This window comes from Bufo bufo, chromosome 6 (assembly GCF_905171765.1).
Source record: "Bufo bufo chromosome 6, aBufBuf1.1, whole genome shotgun sequence".
NCBI lineage: Eukaryota > Metazoa > Chordata > Amphibia > Anura > Bufonidae > Bufo > Bufo bufo.
The window spans coordinates 438,138,616-438,153,381 of NC_053394.1; the positions used below are offsets into that span (position 1 = coordinate 438,138,616).

Here is a 14,766-nt window from a genome sequence, read left to right on the forward strand (position 1 = left end):
CAATAGACTGTATTCTCCTGTCCTACAGTCATCCTCTCCCCTGAAATGGCTGATAACAGGGAGCAATAGACTGTATTCTCCTGTCCTACAGTCATCCTCTCCTCTGAAATGGCTGATAACAGGAAGCAATAGACTGTATTCTCCTGTCCTACAGTCATCCTCTCCTCTGAAATGGCTGATAACAGGGAGCAATAGACTGTATTCTCCTGTCCTACAGTCATCCTCTCCTCTGAAATGGCTGATAACAGGGAGCAATAGATTGTATTCTCCTGTCCTACAGTCATCCTCTCCCCTGAAATGGCTGATAACAGGGAGCAATAGACTGTATTCTCCTGTCCTACAGTCATCCTCTCCCCTGAAATGGCTGATAACAGGGAGCAATAGACTGTATTCTCCTGTCCTACAGTCATCCTCTCCTCTGAAATGGCTGATAACAGGAGGCAATAGACTGTATTCTCCTGTCCTACAGTCATCCTCTCCCCTGAAATGGCTGATAACAGGGGCAATAGACTGTATTCTCCTGTCCTACAGTCATCCTCTCCCCTGAAATGGCTGATAACAGGGGGCAATAGACTGTATTCTCCTGTCCTACAGTCATCCTCTCCCCTGAAATGGCTGATAACAGGGAGCAATAGACTGTATTCTCCTGTCCTACAGTCATCCTATCCCCTGAAATGGCTGATAACAGGGGGCAATAGATTATATTCTCCTGTCCTACAGTCACCCTCTCCCCTGAAATGGCTGATAACAGGGGGCAATAGACTGTATTCTCCTGTCCTACAGTCACCCTCTTCTCTGAAATGGCTGATAACAGGGGGCAATAGACTGTATTCTCCTGTCCTACAGTCATCCTCCCCCTGAAATGGCTGATAACAGGGGGCAATAGACTGTATTCTCCTGTCCTACAGTCATCCTATCCCCTGAAATGGCTGATTACAGGGAGCAATAGACTGTATTCTCCTGTCCTACAGTCATCCTCTTCCCTGAAATGGCTGATAACGGGGCAATAGACTGTATTCTCCTGTCCTACAGTCATCCTCTCCTCTGAAATGGCTGATAACGGGGCAATAGACTGTATTCTCCTGTCCTACAGTCATCCTCTTCCCTGAAATGGCTGATAACGGGGCAATAGACTGTATTCTCCTGTCCTACAGTCATCCTCTTCCCTGAAATGGCTGATAACGGGGCAATAGACTGTATTCTCCTGTCCTACAGTCATCCTCTCCCCTAAAATGGATGATAACAGGGGGCAATAAACTGTATTCTCCTGTCCTACAGTCATACTCTCCCCTGAAATGGCTGATAACAGGGGGCAATAGACTGTATTCTCCTGTCCTACAGTCATCCTCTCCCCTGAAATGGCTGATAACAGGGGGCAATAGATTGTATTCTCCTGTCCTACAGTCATCCTCTCCTCTGAAATGGCTGATAACAGGGGTAATAGATTGTATTCTCCTGTCCTACAGTCATCCTCTCCCCTGAAATGGCTGATAACAGGGGGCAATAGATTGTATTCTCCTGTCCTACAGTCATCCTCTCCTCTGAAATGGCTGATAACAGGGGCAATAGACTGTATTCTCCTGTCCTACAGTCATCCTCTCCTCTGAAATGGCTGATAACAGGGGGCAATAGACTGTATTCTCCTGTCCTACAGTCATCCTCTCCCCTGAAATGGCTGATAACAGGGGGCAATAGACTGTATTCTCCTGTCCTACAGTCATCCTCTCCCCTGAAATGGCTGATAACAGGGGGCAATAGACTGTATTCTCCTGTCCTACAGTCATCCTCTCCCCTGAAATGGCTGATAACAGGGAGCAATAGACTGTATTCTCCTGTCCTACAGTCATCCTATCCCCTGAAATGGCTGATTACAGGGAGCAATAGACTGTATTCTCCTGTCCTACAGTCATCCTCTTCCCTGAAATGGCTGATAACGGGGCAATAGACTGTATTCTCCTGTCCTACAGTCATCCTCTCCCCTAAAATGGATGATAACAGGGGGCAATAAACTGTATTCTCCTGTCCTACAGTCATCCTCTCCCCTGAAATGGCTGATAACAGGGGGCAATAGACTGTATTCTCCTGTCCTACAGTCATCCTCTCCCCTGAAATGGCTGATAACAGGGGGCAATAGACTGTATTCTCCTGTCCTACAGTCATCCTCTCCCCTGAAATGGCTGATAACAGGGGGCAATAGATTGTATTCTCCTGTCCTACAGTCATCCTCTCATCTGAAATGGCTGATAACAGGGGGCAATAGACTGTATTCTCCTGTCCTACAGTCATCCTCTCCCCTGAAATGGCTGATAACAGGGGGCAATAGACTGTATTCTCCTGTCCTACAGTCATCCTCTCCCCTGAAATGGCTGATAACAGGGGGCAATAGACTGTATTCTCCTGTCCTACAGTCATCCTCTCCCCTGAAATGGCTGATAACAGGAAGCAATAGACTGTATTCTCCTGTCCTACAGCCATCCTCTCCCCTGAAATGGCTGATAACAGGGGACAATAGACTGTATTCTCCTGTCCTACAGTCGTCCTCTCCCCTGAAATGGCTGATAACAGGAAGCAATAGACTGTATTCTCCTGTCCTACAGTCATCCTCTCCCCTGAAATGGCTGATAACAGGGGGCAATAGACTGTATTCTCCTGTCCTACAGTCATCCTCTCCCCTGAAATGGCAGATAACAGGGAGCAATAGACTGTATTCTCCTGTCCTACAGTCATCCTCTACCCTGAAATGGCTGATAACAGGGAGCAATAGACTGTATTCTCCTGTCCTACAGTCATCCTCTCCCCTGAAATGGCTGATAACAGGGAGCAATAGACTGTATTCTCCTGTCCTACAGTCATCCTCTCCCCTGAAATGGCTGATAACAGGAAGCAATAGACTGTATTCTCCTGTCCTACAGTCATCCTCTCCCCTGAAATGGCTGATAACAGGAAGCAATAGACTGTATTCTCCTGTCCTACAGTCATCCTCTCCCCTGAAATGGCTGATAACAGGGGGCAATAGAGTGTATTCTCCTGTCCTACAGTCATCCTCTCCCCTGAAATGTCTGATAACAGGGGGCAATAGACTGTATTCTTCTGTCCTACAGTCATCCTCTCCCCTGAAATGGCTGATAACAGGGGCAATAGATTGTATTCTCCTGTCCTACAGTCATCCTCTCCCCTGAAATGTCTGATAACAGGGAGCAATAGACTGTATTCTCCTGTCCTACAGTCATCCTCTCCCCTGAAATGGCTGATAACAGGGGGCAGTAGATTTCTACAAGTCCTTTAGTATCATACACAGAGTATCAGTGGATACCACTGCTGGTGACTGAGTGCCTAAGACCCTTTGTCTTGGGGGGGGGGGGGGGGAAACTTACCTCTGACAAGCTCGGAGGTTGTTTTCTTGCCTTCTTGTTTCTGCTTGAGTGCCGCTTTAAAGAAGTTTGCCAAGGATTTGGGTGCCAGTTCTTTCTTTAAGCCGGGTCCTCTGGGCGAGACAGGCGGCTTACGTGGAGAGGAGACTACTCTCTTCGGGGAGTTCAGTTTTCCTATGAAGACACATCTTTCATAAAACGAAAGGTAGCACAGGAGGAGAAATGACCAGTCCCGCAGCTTAGTGCGGAGCCAGTGGTTGTCAGACGCCCTACATACACTTACTGGGAGACCTGGTGCTGCTGGAGCTGTTGAAGAAGCAGGGCTTGTGTGCGTTCACCCCCTGCTGCTCCACTTGGTGGGACTGTGTGGCTTCTTTAAGCTGTGCCAGTATCTGACGCCCACTGCGCTGACAAGAAGCGTTCACCTCAAACACCTGCAGGACACGTTGGGTATTAGTCTAGGGCTACAAGACGACATGTGTCACGCGACACATAGGACACAACTACACTGCAACATGTGTCGCGCGACAAATTTTATAATGATAGTCTATGGTGTCGCAAAAAATCCATTTGAATAGATTTTTTTGCGACTGTCGTGTTGCATTATGTCGCAGTGCAACACCATAGACTATCATTATAAAACTTGTCACGCGACATTGGTGCAACAAAATGTTGCGCGACAAAAGTAGTCGTGTAGCCCTAGCCTTACAGCCGGCCACGAGAGGAGAGACGAGTGCAGAACACACACCTTAAATCCCAGCTCCTGAGCACAGGCGTAGACAGCGGCCGTTTTACCTACTCCCGGGGGCCCGGTGATGAGCAGAGTGTTACACAGGGAGTCCTCGTCACTCTCCTCACTGTCATGGAAGTCCCCGGCGTTCCAGGTATCTGTACAGCATGAATAAATAATGAAGATCACTGCCAGGCACAGGTGCGACCAGGGACCACCCAGTGCACCACGCATTACCATCCTTGTCCTTTCCCGTCTTCTGCATCCGATTCTTCTTCTTCTCCTCCTTCTCTGCTCTGATCTTCCACTCCCTCAGCCAGCTGGAATATAGACCATAACCATGAGACCTTGAAGTGCGTGAGGAGAAGCCTGGCGCCGGCAATGGGATACATGACATCACCTGTGTAGCCGTCCGACTGCTGCAGAGTTTCCTATTAATTCACTGGAATTCTGAGGCTGATATTTTTCTGTCCACAAAACGTCCTCCCCGACCGCATCTGAGATGGACAATATTAGGAATTATTTGCACTCAGCCGCTGTGGTATCCCTCAATATCACCACTGGGGCCGTTAAGATAGAACTAGACCTACCTTCAGCTACCGGCGTTGGGTGGTCCTCCTCCTTTATAATCACCACGTCGGGCTCTGTGGGCGGACCGCTACTCTTCCTCCGAGCAGATCTTGGTAGCTGCCCCTTAGAAGCCGGAGCCCTGTCAGTCTGTGCCTCGTCCTCATCACCTGTACTCCTAGAAGCTTTCCTCCTCTTAGACTTTTTGCCAAGAGAATCATTTCGCTTCCGCTTTGCCCCGCTGCCAGTCTCCTGTACGGCAGAGTCGGTAGAGGATATGTCGCCATCTGTCAGTTTCAGAGACTTTTCGATTTGCTTTGCTGCTGCTGAAAATATAAAACAAACTTTAATAACTTCCATCTAGCTGGTTCATGAGCGACCATCGCCAGAAGCCACTCACCTGGCTTGTGTGCTTCCTGGAGGGAAAGGTAATCATTCTGCCTTGTGAGGAATTGCTTCAAGAATCGTCTGACTGGGAATTGTGGATTGTACCATCGAATCTCTTCAAGCAGACAGTCACGGATGACCTCGGAGAAGAGCCGTCTCCTGGTGACCTGCAAGGCATAACCCCCAGAAACCTCTGATAGATGCAGGTCCGGCCCTTCTCACTGGTCCTCCACGTTGGGTCACCCCCCTATTCTAGGACAGGCAGAGGTTCTCCATCTAAAGGACTTACTGCCTAGTTTTAGGTAGGCCAGGGTTTCTTCCAGGAATACCGCCACTCCTGTCCATGGAGTCTGAAGCCACCTGTGGACAGATGTGGCACTGTTTCTGAAAGAAAAACTAATTCTGGACAACCTCTTTAACCACCGAAGTCTTCCTTGAGCTCATTTCGGGCTGTGGGGAAAGCACTTAAATGTTCTGCCCGAGCTGAGAGGTGAGGTGGGGGGAGGGGGGGGGGGTCTGTTTTAGCCGCTCATATCTCCTGATTGGTAGCAGCTATCTCCTGAAAAGCTGACATTCCAGGCTTTTCAACAAAAGACAACATTAGCACAACATGAGCAGGAGATATCACTGTTAGAAAGAAGGTGCATTCACTGCATCCCGAGGTCTAACAGCGATATCTTCCCATGTCATGAAAAAAATACTGTGGTTCTGGTATTGTTTGAAAGCTTGGAATGCCAGCTTTCAAACAATACAATGCCCATGTATCTAGCTGCTACCGATCCAGAGATAGGAGCAGCTACACCAGCCGCCCTTCAATCTGGAGGAGGAGCTGACAGTCTGCAGGAGGAAAGAAAATCATAAAAAATTTATAGAAATGTGGCATCGATGTACTGACCACATAATAAAGTTATGTTATTTACACAGTGAACGTCACAAATGTCATTGCTCCCCCCCTAAAAATAAAATGGTTATTGACTATACTCTATATTCCCCAAAATGGTCCCTAAAAACCTACAACTAATCACGTAAAATAAAGAAAAAAAAAGAAAAAAAAGTTATGACTGCTGGAACACAGTGGTCCTTAAGGGGTTAAACCTTGCAGTTGTGCGCCAACAAGATTTACTGCAGACACACTAAAAATCTACAATAAAAAAAGTGACATTTTTGGGAAGGTTTTTCCAGTTTTAATGTTAGGAGGTAAATCCATGGCTGTGGAGTGTCACAGGCTCTGGGGGCCCGATAGCACAAGACCCGTGATCCCATCACCATAGCTCCGCAGCGTTCCTGTATATTTCGTGTGTGTAATGACAGCAGGCAGCAGCAGCTGGCACTCCTGTGACATCACTCGTTCGCCATGCTTTGGGGCATACTAACCAGTGCAGGGAGCGTCTGGACGGCAGACTTCGATTTTACACAGGTGACATCACCGAGAGAGAGCGGGACGCGCAGAATATCCAGCACACTGCCGCGCGACGGCGAGAAAGTAGTCAGCAGACGGCAGCAAGGCATGGCCAAGCTCCACATGGGACAACCTGCAGAATCAGCGAGAGAAGCCATGAAAATATGGTGAATCTGAGACTCATTTTTTTTCCTGTTACGCCATTCGCCGTATGGGATAAATATTTTCATATTTGAGTGAATCTGGTTTGGATCGCATCCGAACCCGATTCTTTTATAAACTACGTTAATATAGGCTCAGAGTTCCTGCAAATATCATGAGAATTACGTGGCCTCGCCATCGTATCAAAATACGAAGCTGAACTCGGCACAAACAGGACCCATATAACAAAATACCTTGCACCCCCCATATATTTCATCCTGGGTGCACAAGACCAGGTAGAGGTCTACTACTCTTAACCCTTAGGCTACCGGCGATTTTTTCGTTTTCCTTTTTCTTCCCTATTTCCTTGAGCCATAACTTTTTTATATTTCCGGTCACATAGCTGTATGAGGACTTATTTTTTGCGGGACTAGTTGTACTTTGTAATGCCACCATTAATTATGGCATAAAATGTAGTGGGTAGCAGTAAAAAAATAAAATAAAATTCCAAATGGGGTGGAATTGGAAAAAAAAACAACGCAATTCCTCCAGCATTTTACGGGTTTTGTTCCGACAGCGTTTTTTATTTTGGGCAAAACTGACCCATGACCTTCATTCTCTGGGTCAGTACGATTACAACGATACCCCATATGTGTAGGGGTTTTATGTCTAAATAGTGTAAAAATAAATTTAAAGGGGTTCTGCAGTTTTTTTAAACTGATGATCTATTAATGGCCTGGCGGGGCTAAGCTCCATTCAAGTGAACAGAGCTTAGCCCCGCCCAGGACATTAATACTAGTCGTGACGTCACTGGGCCTGCGGTAAACAGTGAGAAGGCAGCGGCGCTACTGTCAGCACCTCTGCCTTCTCAAACAGCTGATCGGCAGGGTTCCCGGGTGTCAGACCTCCGCCGATCAGATGGATAGATCATCAGTTTGGGCGTTTTTGGTCGCGATGATACCCATGATGTTTATATTTATTGTTATTTAGGTATTTATTTTTTAATTATACGGAAAGGGGGGGCGATTTAAACTTTTATATTTTACATTTTTTGTGATGATTTTGAAGCTAATATATGAGCCTATAAATAATGTTTTTTTAATTTTGGATTTTTAAAATGGCATTTAGAACTAGAAGTTGCTCATTTCTTATCCTGGCCTGCCATCTGGTGGCCAAAATAAGAATTGCAGCATGAACACTATAAGCCTGTTCAGCAAGGCTTACAGTGTTCAGCACAACTACCAATGCCCGAATCCTGGGTTTTTGCGCATTTAGATGCCGTGATCTTGCTTTATCACGGCATCTAAAGCCTTTAATTACAGTGATAGGCATTATTGCCGGTCACGGTAATTAGCCGCAGGTCTCTGCTGTATAAAAACAGCAGAAAATGTATTTATATATGTACATATTACACTGGAGCACCTCATAGTGCATAATGTGTCAAAAGAAGTAATCATGTATGAATGCTGATGTCCTTTGATTGTTGGTCACCCATGTAAATAGATTGGCTAGTATGCTGTGTATTTAGCACGATTTATAAAGTATTTTACTATTTAAGATATATCACATGCTGGTTTTGTTAACTCCACTCTCTATTACAATGTATTTAAAATACTATACCTATGTGGACACGTCTGTGTATATAATGTGGCTGAGTGTTCAAATCAGATACGTCCCTTGAAGAAGTGGAGCGAAACGTGCGTCGGAGTGTTCTCACAGCTGACTCAAGGTTGGATCCCTGTACTTTACCATATCCCAGGTATTTTCTGTCCCTTTCATCCATTGATGGTTTCCTACTGGTACCTTGTATGGAGTTTTGCACATAAGGCATTTGGGATTATGAGATAGTTTCCAGGAGATCATTGGTATACTATTTGTTATTGCTCATTTGCCCTTGTGCTTATACCTTGTCAGTCAGCAGGTGAGCCACTACCTGTATTGCTGCTGCTTTACCTTTTAGATATTTGTCTCTAATCATGTGTTGTTGTAATTATTTGTCTTTAATTACCTAATAAAGTTTCATATTTTTTGTATGTGTGTCCCTACGGGTCTTTAGGTTTTTTTATGTGATGTCATGCATCTTACCAACATCTTGTTGGTCTAATAGGTTGTATAAAAACAGCAAAGACCTGCCGGCCATGGCGCCCGCTGTACGTGCGAGCTGGCGCCATGTTTACACATCGCTCCAGCAGCGTACGGCGCTGGTAGCAAACAGGTTAAGCTGCGTTTCTAACCACGTAATGGTGTCACTTACCGTCCCTCTGCTGCACATGGAGGACCCTCTGGAAAGCGGACCCAGACACAGAATAAGCCTCCATCATGGCAGAGGTTCTTGCGATCTGTCTCTTCAGAGAATCTGGTAAGCCGCTCATAAGGAATTCTCTCTTGGCTTTAAACTGCTCATCATCTTGAGAGTTTTCAGAGGCCTCAGAACTGAAACATAAACGTGGTTACAGCGACATTCCCTCCACACACAGCATGCACCCTAAAGGGGCTGTGCAGTGCTCAGATGTTAATGACCTACTGTTAGGATAAGTCGTCAATATCAAATCTGCGGGGGTCCGACAACCTGCCGATCAGCTGTTAGTAAAGGTCGAGTGTCGCATCCTCTTCACGTTTAACCGGCTTGGTGTCGGGGTTGTAGCGGTGGCACTGTGTAATTCACGTAATCGGAAGGTGTAATTACACTGTGTCGCCGCTGCCATCGAGACGGTTAACAGTGAAGAGGATGCGGCGCTCAGCGTCTCCAGACCTCCCCCAATCTGAGATTGAGCAAAGGTCGTCAACATCAAAGCACAGCACAATCTATTTAAAGACTGGAACCCAGAATTCAGAAACACAATGCAGGGTGGGGGGTCCTCATATCCCACCCGTGGTAGAGCTACGACCGGAGACTACTGCCCATCCTCACGTACCCATCCTCAATAGTGATGACTCCACCTTTAACCTCTTTCTTCTTCACTTCTTTCTTATGAGCTTAAAAAAAAAAAAAAAAAAAAAAAAAAAAAAAAGTCAAGTAAAATTCACCATAGTTTCCATAACATAACTTCCACTGGTGACCCCCATCAGCAGCCTGTACCCTACAACACTCCGGCTCTGCCACAGCGAAACCCCAGGAGCTGCTGCAGAACCTCCAAGTGCCGCGGACGCCTCACTGCTCCAAGGAGTCTTGTGATATGAAGACCTATGCTACTCCAGTGCCTCGCAGGAGTCGCCGCACTAGGCCAACCCCAGGCATTACAATTACTTCTACTAAACCCTTTATAAGGAGGTTCTGCAGCAGCTGGAGTTTGCTTAGGAACATGCCACTGCTCATTACCAGAAGGAAGACTCTTGGTTTTCGCTTTCTTTCCCAAAACATCGTTTAGACTTCTGAGATTTGCCGTCTTTTGCACGATTTTCTGGCGGCTGATATCGTCTATGGGTTCCTGCAAGGAAGAAAGTGACCATGACACTTCTGCGTAATCCTACATCACATGTGGCCAATGTCACGCCTGAGGGTGCGGGATACCTGTGTGCCACGGCTCTTCTGCCGTGTGGACCTCCTCTGAGGGGTCTCTGCTTTTCCCAGGTTCTGCTGGATGGCTTTTGCTTTCTCGAGAAGCTGCTTGGCTCTGCTGATTTTCTTGGAGATTTCAGAAACCTGTTTATAGAAACGAGCGCCAGCCGTCAGCGCGTTCGAGCGCCAGCCGTCAGCGCGTTCGAGCACCGGTACCACTTGTATGACACGAACCTTATTACATCCCGGCAGGAACGCTTCTTCGCCAGAGCATGATCCGGGTCGCCTCCTGTTATTTCTCCTCGTCACTCGTGTAAATCTCATTCTAAAAATCAGAAACAGTGGAATGAAGGCGGCAGCGACGGCTGATCTGGGGGCTGCCTGCGCTGTTATACATAGGGGGCCCGTGAGGAGGGGGGGCTTATAATGTACGAATCAGACAGCACTCTGATCCTTACAGGATCCGCTGCAGGGGGCTGCACCACCCCTCAGCAGACAAGAGGCTGACACCTAAGCAGTTGTCAGACTGAGGATATTATACATGTACGTCGCCAGGCTACGCTTCCCCTGCACACGTACGTCCTCAGGAGGGGGCGGCACTGAACCCGCCACCCCCGCACTCGGGCACAAGCTCCACGGTACCTGATGGGGGACTCTGTGTCAGACGGCATGGTCAGGACCTCAGATTTGTAGACATCATCACTTCTTTGGCAGGGAGCTCTCACTTTTGGGGTGGACATCAGTATGGGACTCTCTGCTGATGGCCTCTCTGGGGACTTTCTGGCGGGAGTCGACTTCTGACTCCTTAAACTCCTCCTTAAGACAGGACTGCAGTGAAGCGGGGGTGCCGGCCCAGACGATTCTGGGCTTGGAGGAGGCTTCTTCTTCTTCCTCTTTAATTTCGAGGGCTTGTCTGTCTCCTCAGCCTTGTTCTCAGTGACCACTTTGTCGGGCGCCTGCTCCTCGGCTTCCAGTTCTTGCTGGTTCTCCGTTGCTTCCTTGAGATCTTTCTTTCTGGCGGGATTCTTCTTAGCGTTGGGTTTCGATGGTTCGGCTGCTTGTCGGAAGGCGTTCATGAACTGCTGCCTTTCGGCCGGGGTGGACTTCTTTTTGGTGGGTTTTCTGTGCTCCACATCGATCACGGCTAATTCCAGATCTTCCTCTTGTATGACCACGTTGGACCTCCTCTTGGGGAGAAGATGGCCGACCTGCTGACACTCGGGGGGCGGCGTGCTCGCCTTCTTAATGCCGACTTTCTGCTTCTTAAAGATGGAAGCAATGTTTGTAGATTTTTGTTCCGGCAGAGGTGGCGAGAGGTGAACCTGCGCCTGGACGATCACCATCTTAGGAGAGGGCAGCTGCGCCATCTTGGGGTCACCGCCTGAGGAATCCACCGAACTGCATTCAGACTGATCTTTCTCTTCTTGGCTTTTCATGAAATCCTCAAACGATATGGTTAAAGTGGCAGGGTTGTCGGAGGTGTTGTCGGCGTGGACCTCAAGGCTGGAGTCCACTTCTGATGAAACACTAGATCTTATGGGCAGTGGTTGTTGATTTGGTGGCTCCCCAATAACCTGCCCCTCCCCCATGTCCCTCCTCTTCAGGCTTTGCCCCCTTCGAGGTTTAGACATGCCTCCCCCATCGGAGGTTTCTGACTGAAACATGACATCATCACCGGCCAGGTCTGCGGTCCGACCACAGATATCCGCTAGTAGAGCGGCAGTGTCACTACCCATAATGCCGCTGTGTCTACCGCCAGCAGGGGGCGCCACATCACTCAGCCTCTTGACCAGTTTGGTGCGCTTCCCTATCCTGCTGGCCGGTTTAGAAGAGCCTGTCGGCGGGGTTGAGGGCGTGTCCTTGGTGATGACGGCGGTCTTGTCACTGGGAGTCGGGGAGCTTCTGATGAAGTAGTCGGCTATGCTGCTGCTCTTCGGAGAGGTCAGCCCCTTCTCACCGCTCCTGGACACAGGCGAGAAGTAGTTAGTGATGGGTTTACTCAGGGGATCGTCATCCTTCCGTTGTTTCTTACAAGGCTGTAATAAGAGAGCAACCATTATAACTGAGGGGCTGTGACTGGAGGTATAATAGAGGGGGCTATGACCGGGGGGACAGGAGGTATAATAGAGGGGTTATGACCGGGGGGGACAGGAGGTATAATAGAGGGGCTATGATCGGGGGGGACAGGAGGTATAATAGAGGGGCTATGATCGGGGGGACAGGAGGTATAATAGAGGGGGCTATGACCGGGGGGACAGGAGGTATAATAGAGGGGTTATGACCGGGGGGGGGACAGGAGGTATAATAGAGGGGTTATGACCGGGGGGGGACAGGAGGTATAATAGAGGGGGCTATGACCGGGGGGACAGGAGGTATAATAGAGGGGTTATGACGTATAATAGAGGGGCTATGATCGGGGGGGACAGGAGGTATAATAGAGGGGCTATGATCGGGGGGGACAGGAGGTATAATAGAGGGGCTATGATCGGGGGGGGACAGGAGGTATAATAGAGGGGGCTATGACCGGGGACAGGAGGTATAATAGAGGGGGCTATGACTGGGGGGACAGGAGGTATAATAGAGGGGCTATGATCGGGGGGGACAGGAGGTATAATAGAGGGGCTATGACCGGGGGGGACAGGAGGTATAATAGAGGGGCTATGATCGGGGGGACAGGAGGTATAATAGAGGGGCTATGATCGGGGGGGACAGGAGGTATAATAGAGGGGCTATGACCGGGGGGGACAGGAGGTATAATAGAGGGGCTATGATCGGGGGGGACAGGAGGTATAATAGAGGGGCTATGACAGGGGGGGACAGGAGGTATAATAGAGGGGCTATGACAGGGGGGACAGGAGGTATAATAGAGGGGCTATGACAGGGGGGACAGGAGGTATAATAGAGGGGGCTATGCCCGGGGACAGGAGGTATAATAGAGGGGGCTATGACCGGGGGGACAGGAGGTATAATAGAGGGGGCTATGACCGGGTGGACAGGAGGAATAATAGAGGGGGCTATGACCGGGGGGACAGGAGGTATAATAGAGGGGCTATGACCGGGGGGACAGGAGGTATAATAGAGGGGCTATGACCGGGGGGACAGGAGGTATAATAGAGGGGCTATGACCGAGTGGACAGGAGGAATAATAGAGGAGCTATGACCGGGGGGACAGGAGGTATAATAGAGGGGGCTATGACCGGGGGGACAGGAGGTATAATAGAGGGGGCTATGACCGGGGGGGACAGGAGGTATAATAGAGGGGCTATGATCGGGGGGGACAGGAGGTATAATAGAGGGGCTATGACCGGGGGGGACAGGAGGTATAATAGAGGGGCTATGACCGAGTGGACAGGAGGAATAATAGAGGAGCTATGACCGGGGGGACAGGAGGTATAATAGAGGGGGCTATGACCGGGGGGACAGGAGGTATAATAGAGGAGCTATGACAGGGGGGACAGGAGGTATAATAGAGGGGCTATGACAGGGGGGACAGGAGGTATAATAGAGGGGCTATGACCGAGTGGACAGGAGGAATAATAGAGGAGCTATGACCGGGGGGACAGGAGGTATAATAGAGGGGGCTATGACCGGGGGGACAGGAGGTATAATAGAGGGGGCTATGACCGGGGGGGACAGGAGGTATAATAGAGGGGCTATGATCGGGGGGGGGGACAGGAGGTATAATAGAGGGGCTATGACCGGGGGGGACAGGAGGTATAATAGAGGGGCTATGACCGAGTGGACAGGAGGAATAATAGAGGAGCTATGACCGGGGGGACAGGAGGTATAATAGAGGGGCTATGACCGGGGGGACAGGAGGTATAATAGAGGGGCTATGACCGGGGGGGACAGGAGGTATAATAGAGGGGGCTATGACCGGGGGGACAGGAGGTATAATAGAGGAGCTATGACAGGGGGGACAGGAGGTATAATAGAGGGGGCTATGACCAGGGGGACAGGAGGTATAATAGAGGGGCTATGACAGGGGGGACAGGAGGTATAATAGAGGGGGCTATGACCGGGGGGACAGGAGGTATAATAGAGGAGCTATGACAGGGGGGACAGGAGGTATAATAGAGGGGGCTATGACCGGGGACAGAAGGTATAATAGAGGGGCTATGACAGGGGGGACAGGAGGTATAATAGAGGGGCTATGACAGGGGGGACAGGAGGTATAATAGAGGGGGCTATGACAGGGGGGACAGGAGGTATAATAGAGGGGGCTATGACCGGGGACAGGAGGAATAATAGAGGGGCTATGACCGGGTGGACAGGAGGAATAATAGAGGGGGCTATGACGGAGGACGGTAGCTGTCATAAGCGGCGCGCTCACCTGCACGGTGTAGTCCTCCAGCGGGGCGGACACGGCGAGCACCCCGACCATAGCGGTGAGGGGGGGGGGGGATCAGCTCCGGTCACCTCATCTCAGTCTCTCCGGTACAAAACTTCCCGCGCGAAGGCCAAAGTCACGTGACCAAAGCGCAGCCTCAGCCCGCCCTGCAGCCTCCACTTCCCATTGGCTGAGGCCACCTGCTACTTGCTCCTGATTGGTGGATCTGCGAACACACTTGTTTCCTATTGGTGGACGTCCAATCAGCGTCTCGCGTCACCCGCTGAAGAGGTAAAGAAACGAACTGAGAGGACCTGGCGCCAAAACAGATCCACTCGCAGT

At 49.4% G+C, this 14,766-nt stretch overlaps 1 protein-coding gene across 2 annotated transcripts in view; it reads right to left on the reverse strand.

Moving 5' to 3' along the window:
- ATAD5 (ATPase family AAA domain containing 5) overlaps nt 1-14,547 on the reverse strand; it is a 31,332-nt gene extending 16,785 nt beyond the window's left edge. The window contains exons 1-15 of one of the 2 annotated variants that reach the window (XM_040435869.1): nt 14,428-14,547; nt 10,737-12,130; nt 10,329-10,419; nt 10,107-10,238; nt 9,915-10,023; nt 9,511-9,571; nt 8,850-9,028; nt 6,430-6,587; nt 5,069-5,222; nt 4,692-4,991; nt 4,502-4,598; nt 4,339-4,421; nt 4,120-4,259; nt 3,655-3,805; nt 3,375-3,545 (exon numbers count right to left, since the gene is read on the reverse strand). In XM_040435869.1, the coding sequence (XP_040291803.1) occupies nt 3,375-3,545; nt 3,655-3,805; nt 4,120-4,259; nt 4,339-4,421; nt 4,502-4,598; nt 4,692-4,991; nt 5,069-5,222; nt 6,430-6,587; nt 8,850-9,028; nt 9,511-9,571; nt 9,915-10,023; nt 10,107-10,238; nt 10,329-10,419; nt 10,737-12,130; nt 14,428-14,478 (3,271 nt within the window). In that variant the 5' untranslated portion in view covers nt 14,479-14,547. Of the gene's footprint in view, nt 1-3,374; nt 3,546-3,654; nt 3,806-4,119; nt 4,260-4,338; nt 4,422-4,501; nt 4,599-4,691; nt 4,995-5,068; nt 5,223-6,429; nt 6,588-8,849; nt 9,029-9,510; nt 9,572-9,914; nt 10,024-10,106; nt 10,239-10,328; nt 10,420-10,736; nt 12,131-14,427 lie in introns of both variants that reach the window. The other variant, XM_040435868.1, reaches the window with a different exon arrangement.
- Nucleotides 14,548-14,766: the final 219 nt, after the last annotated feature.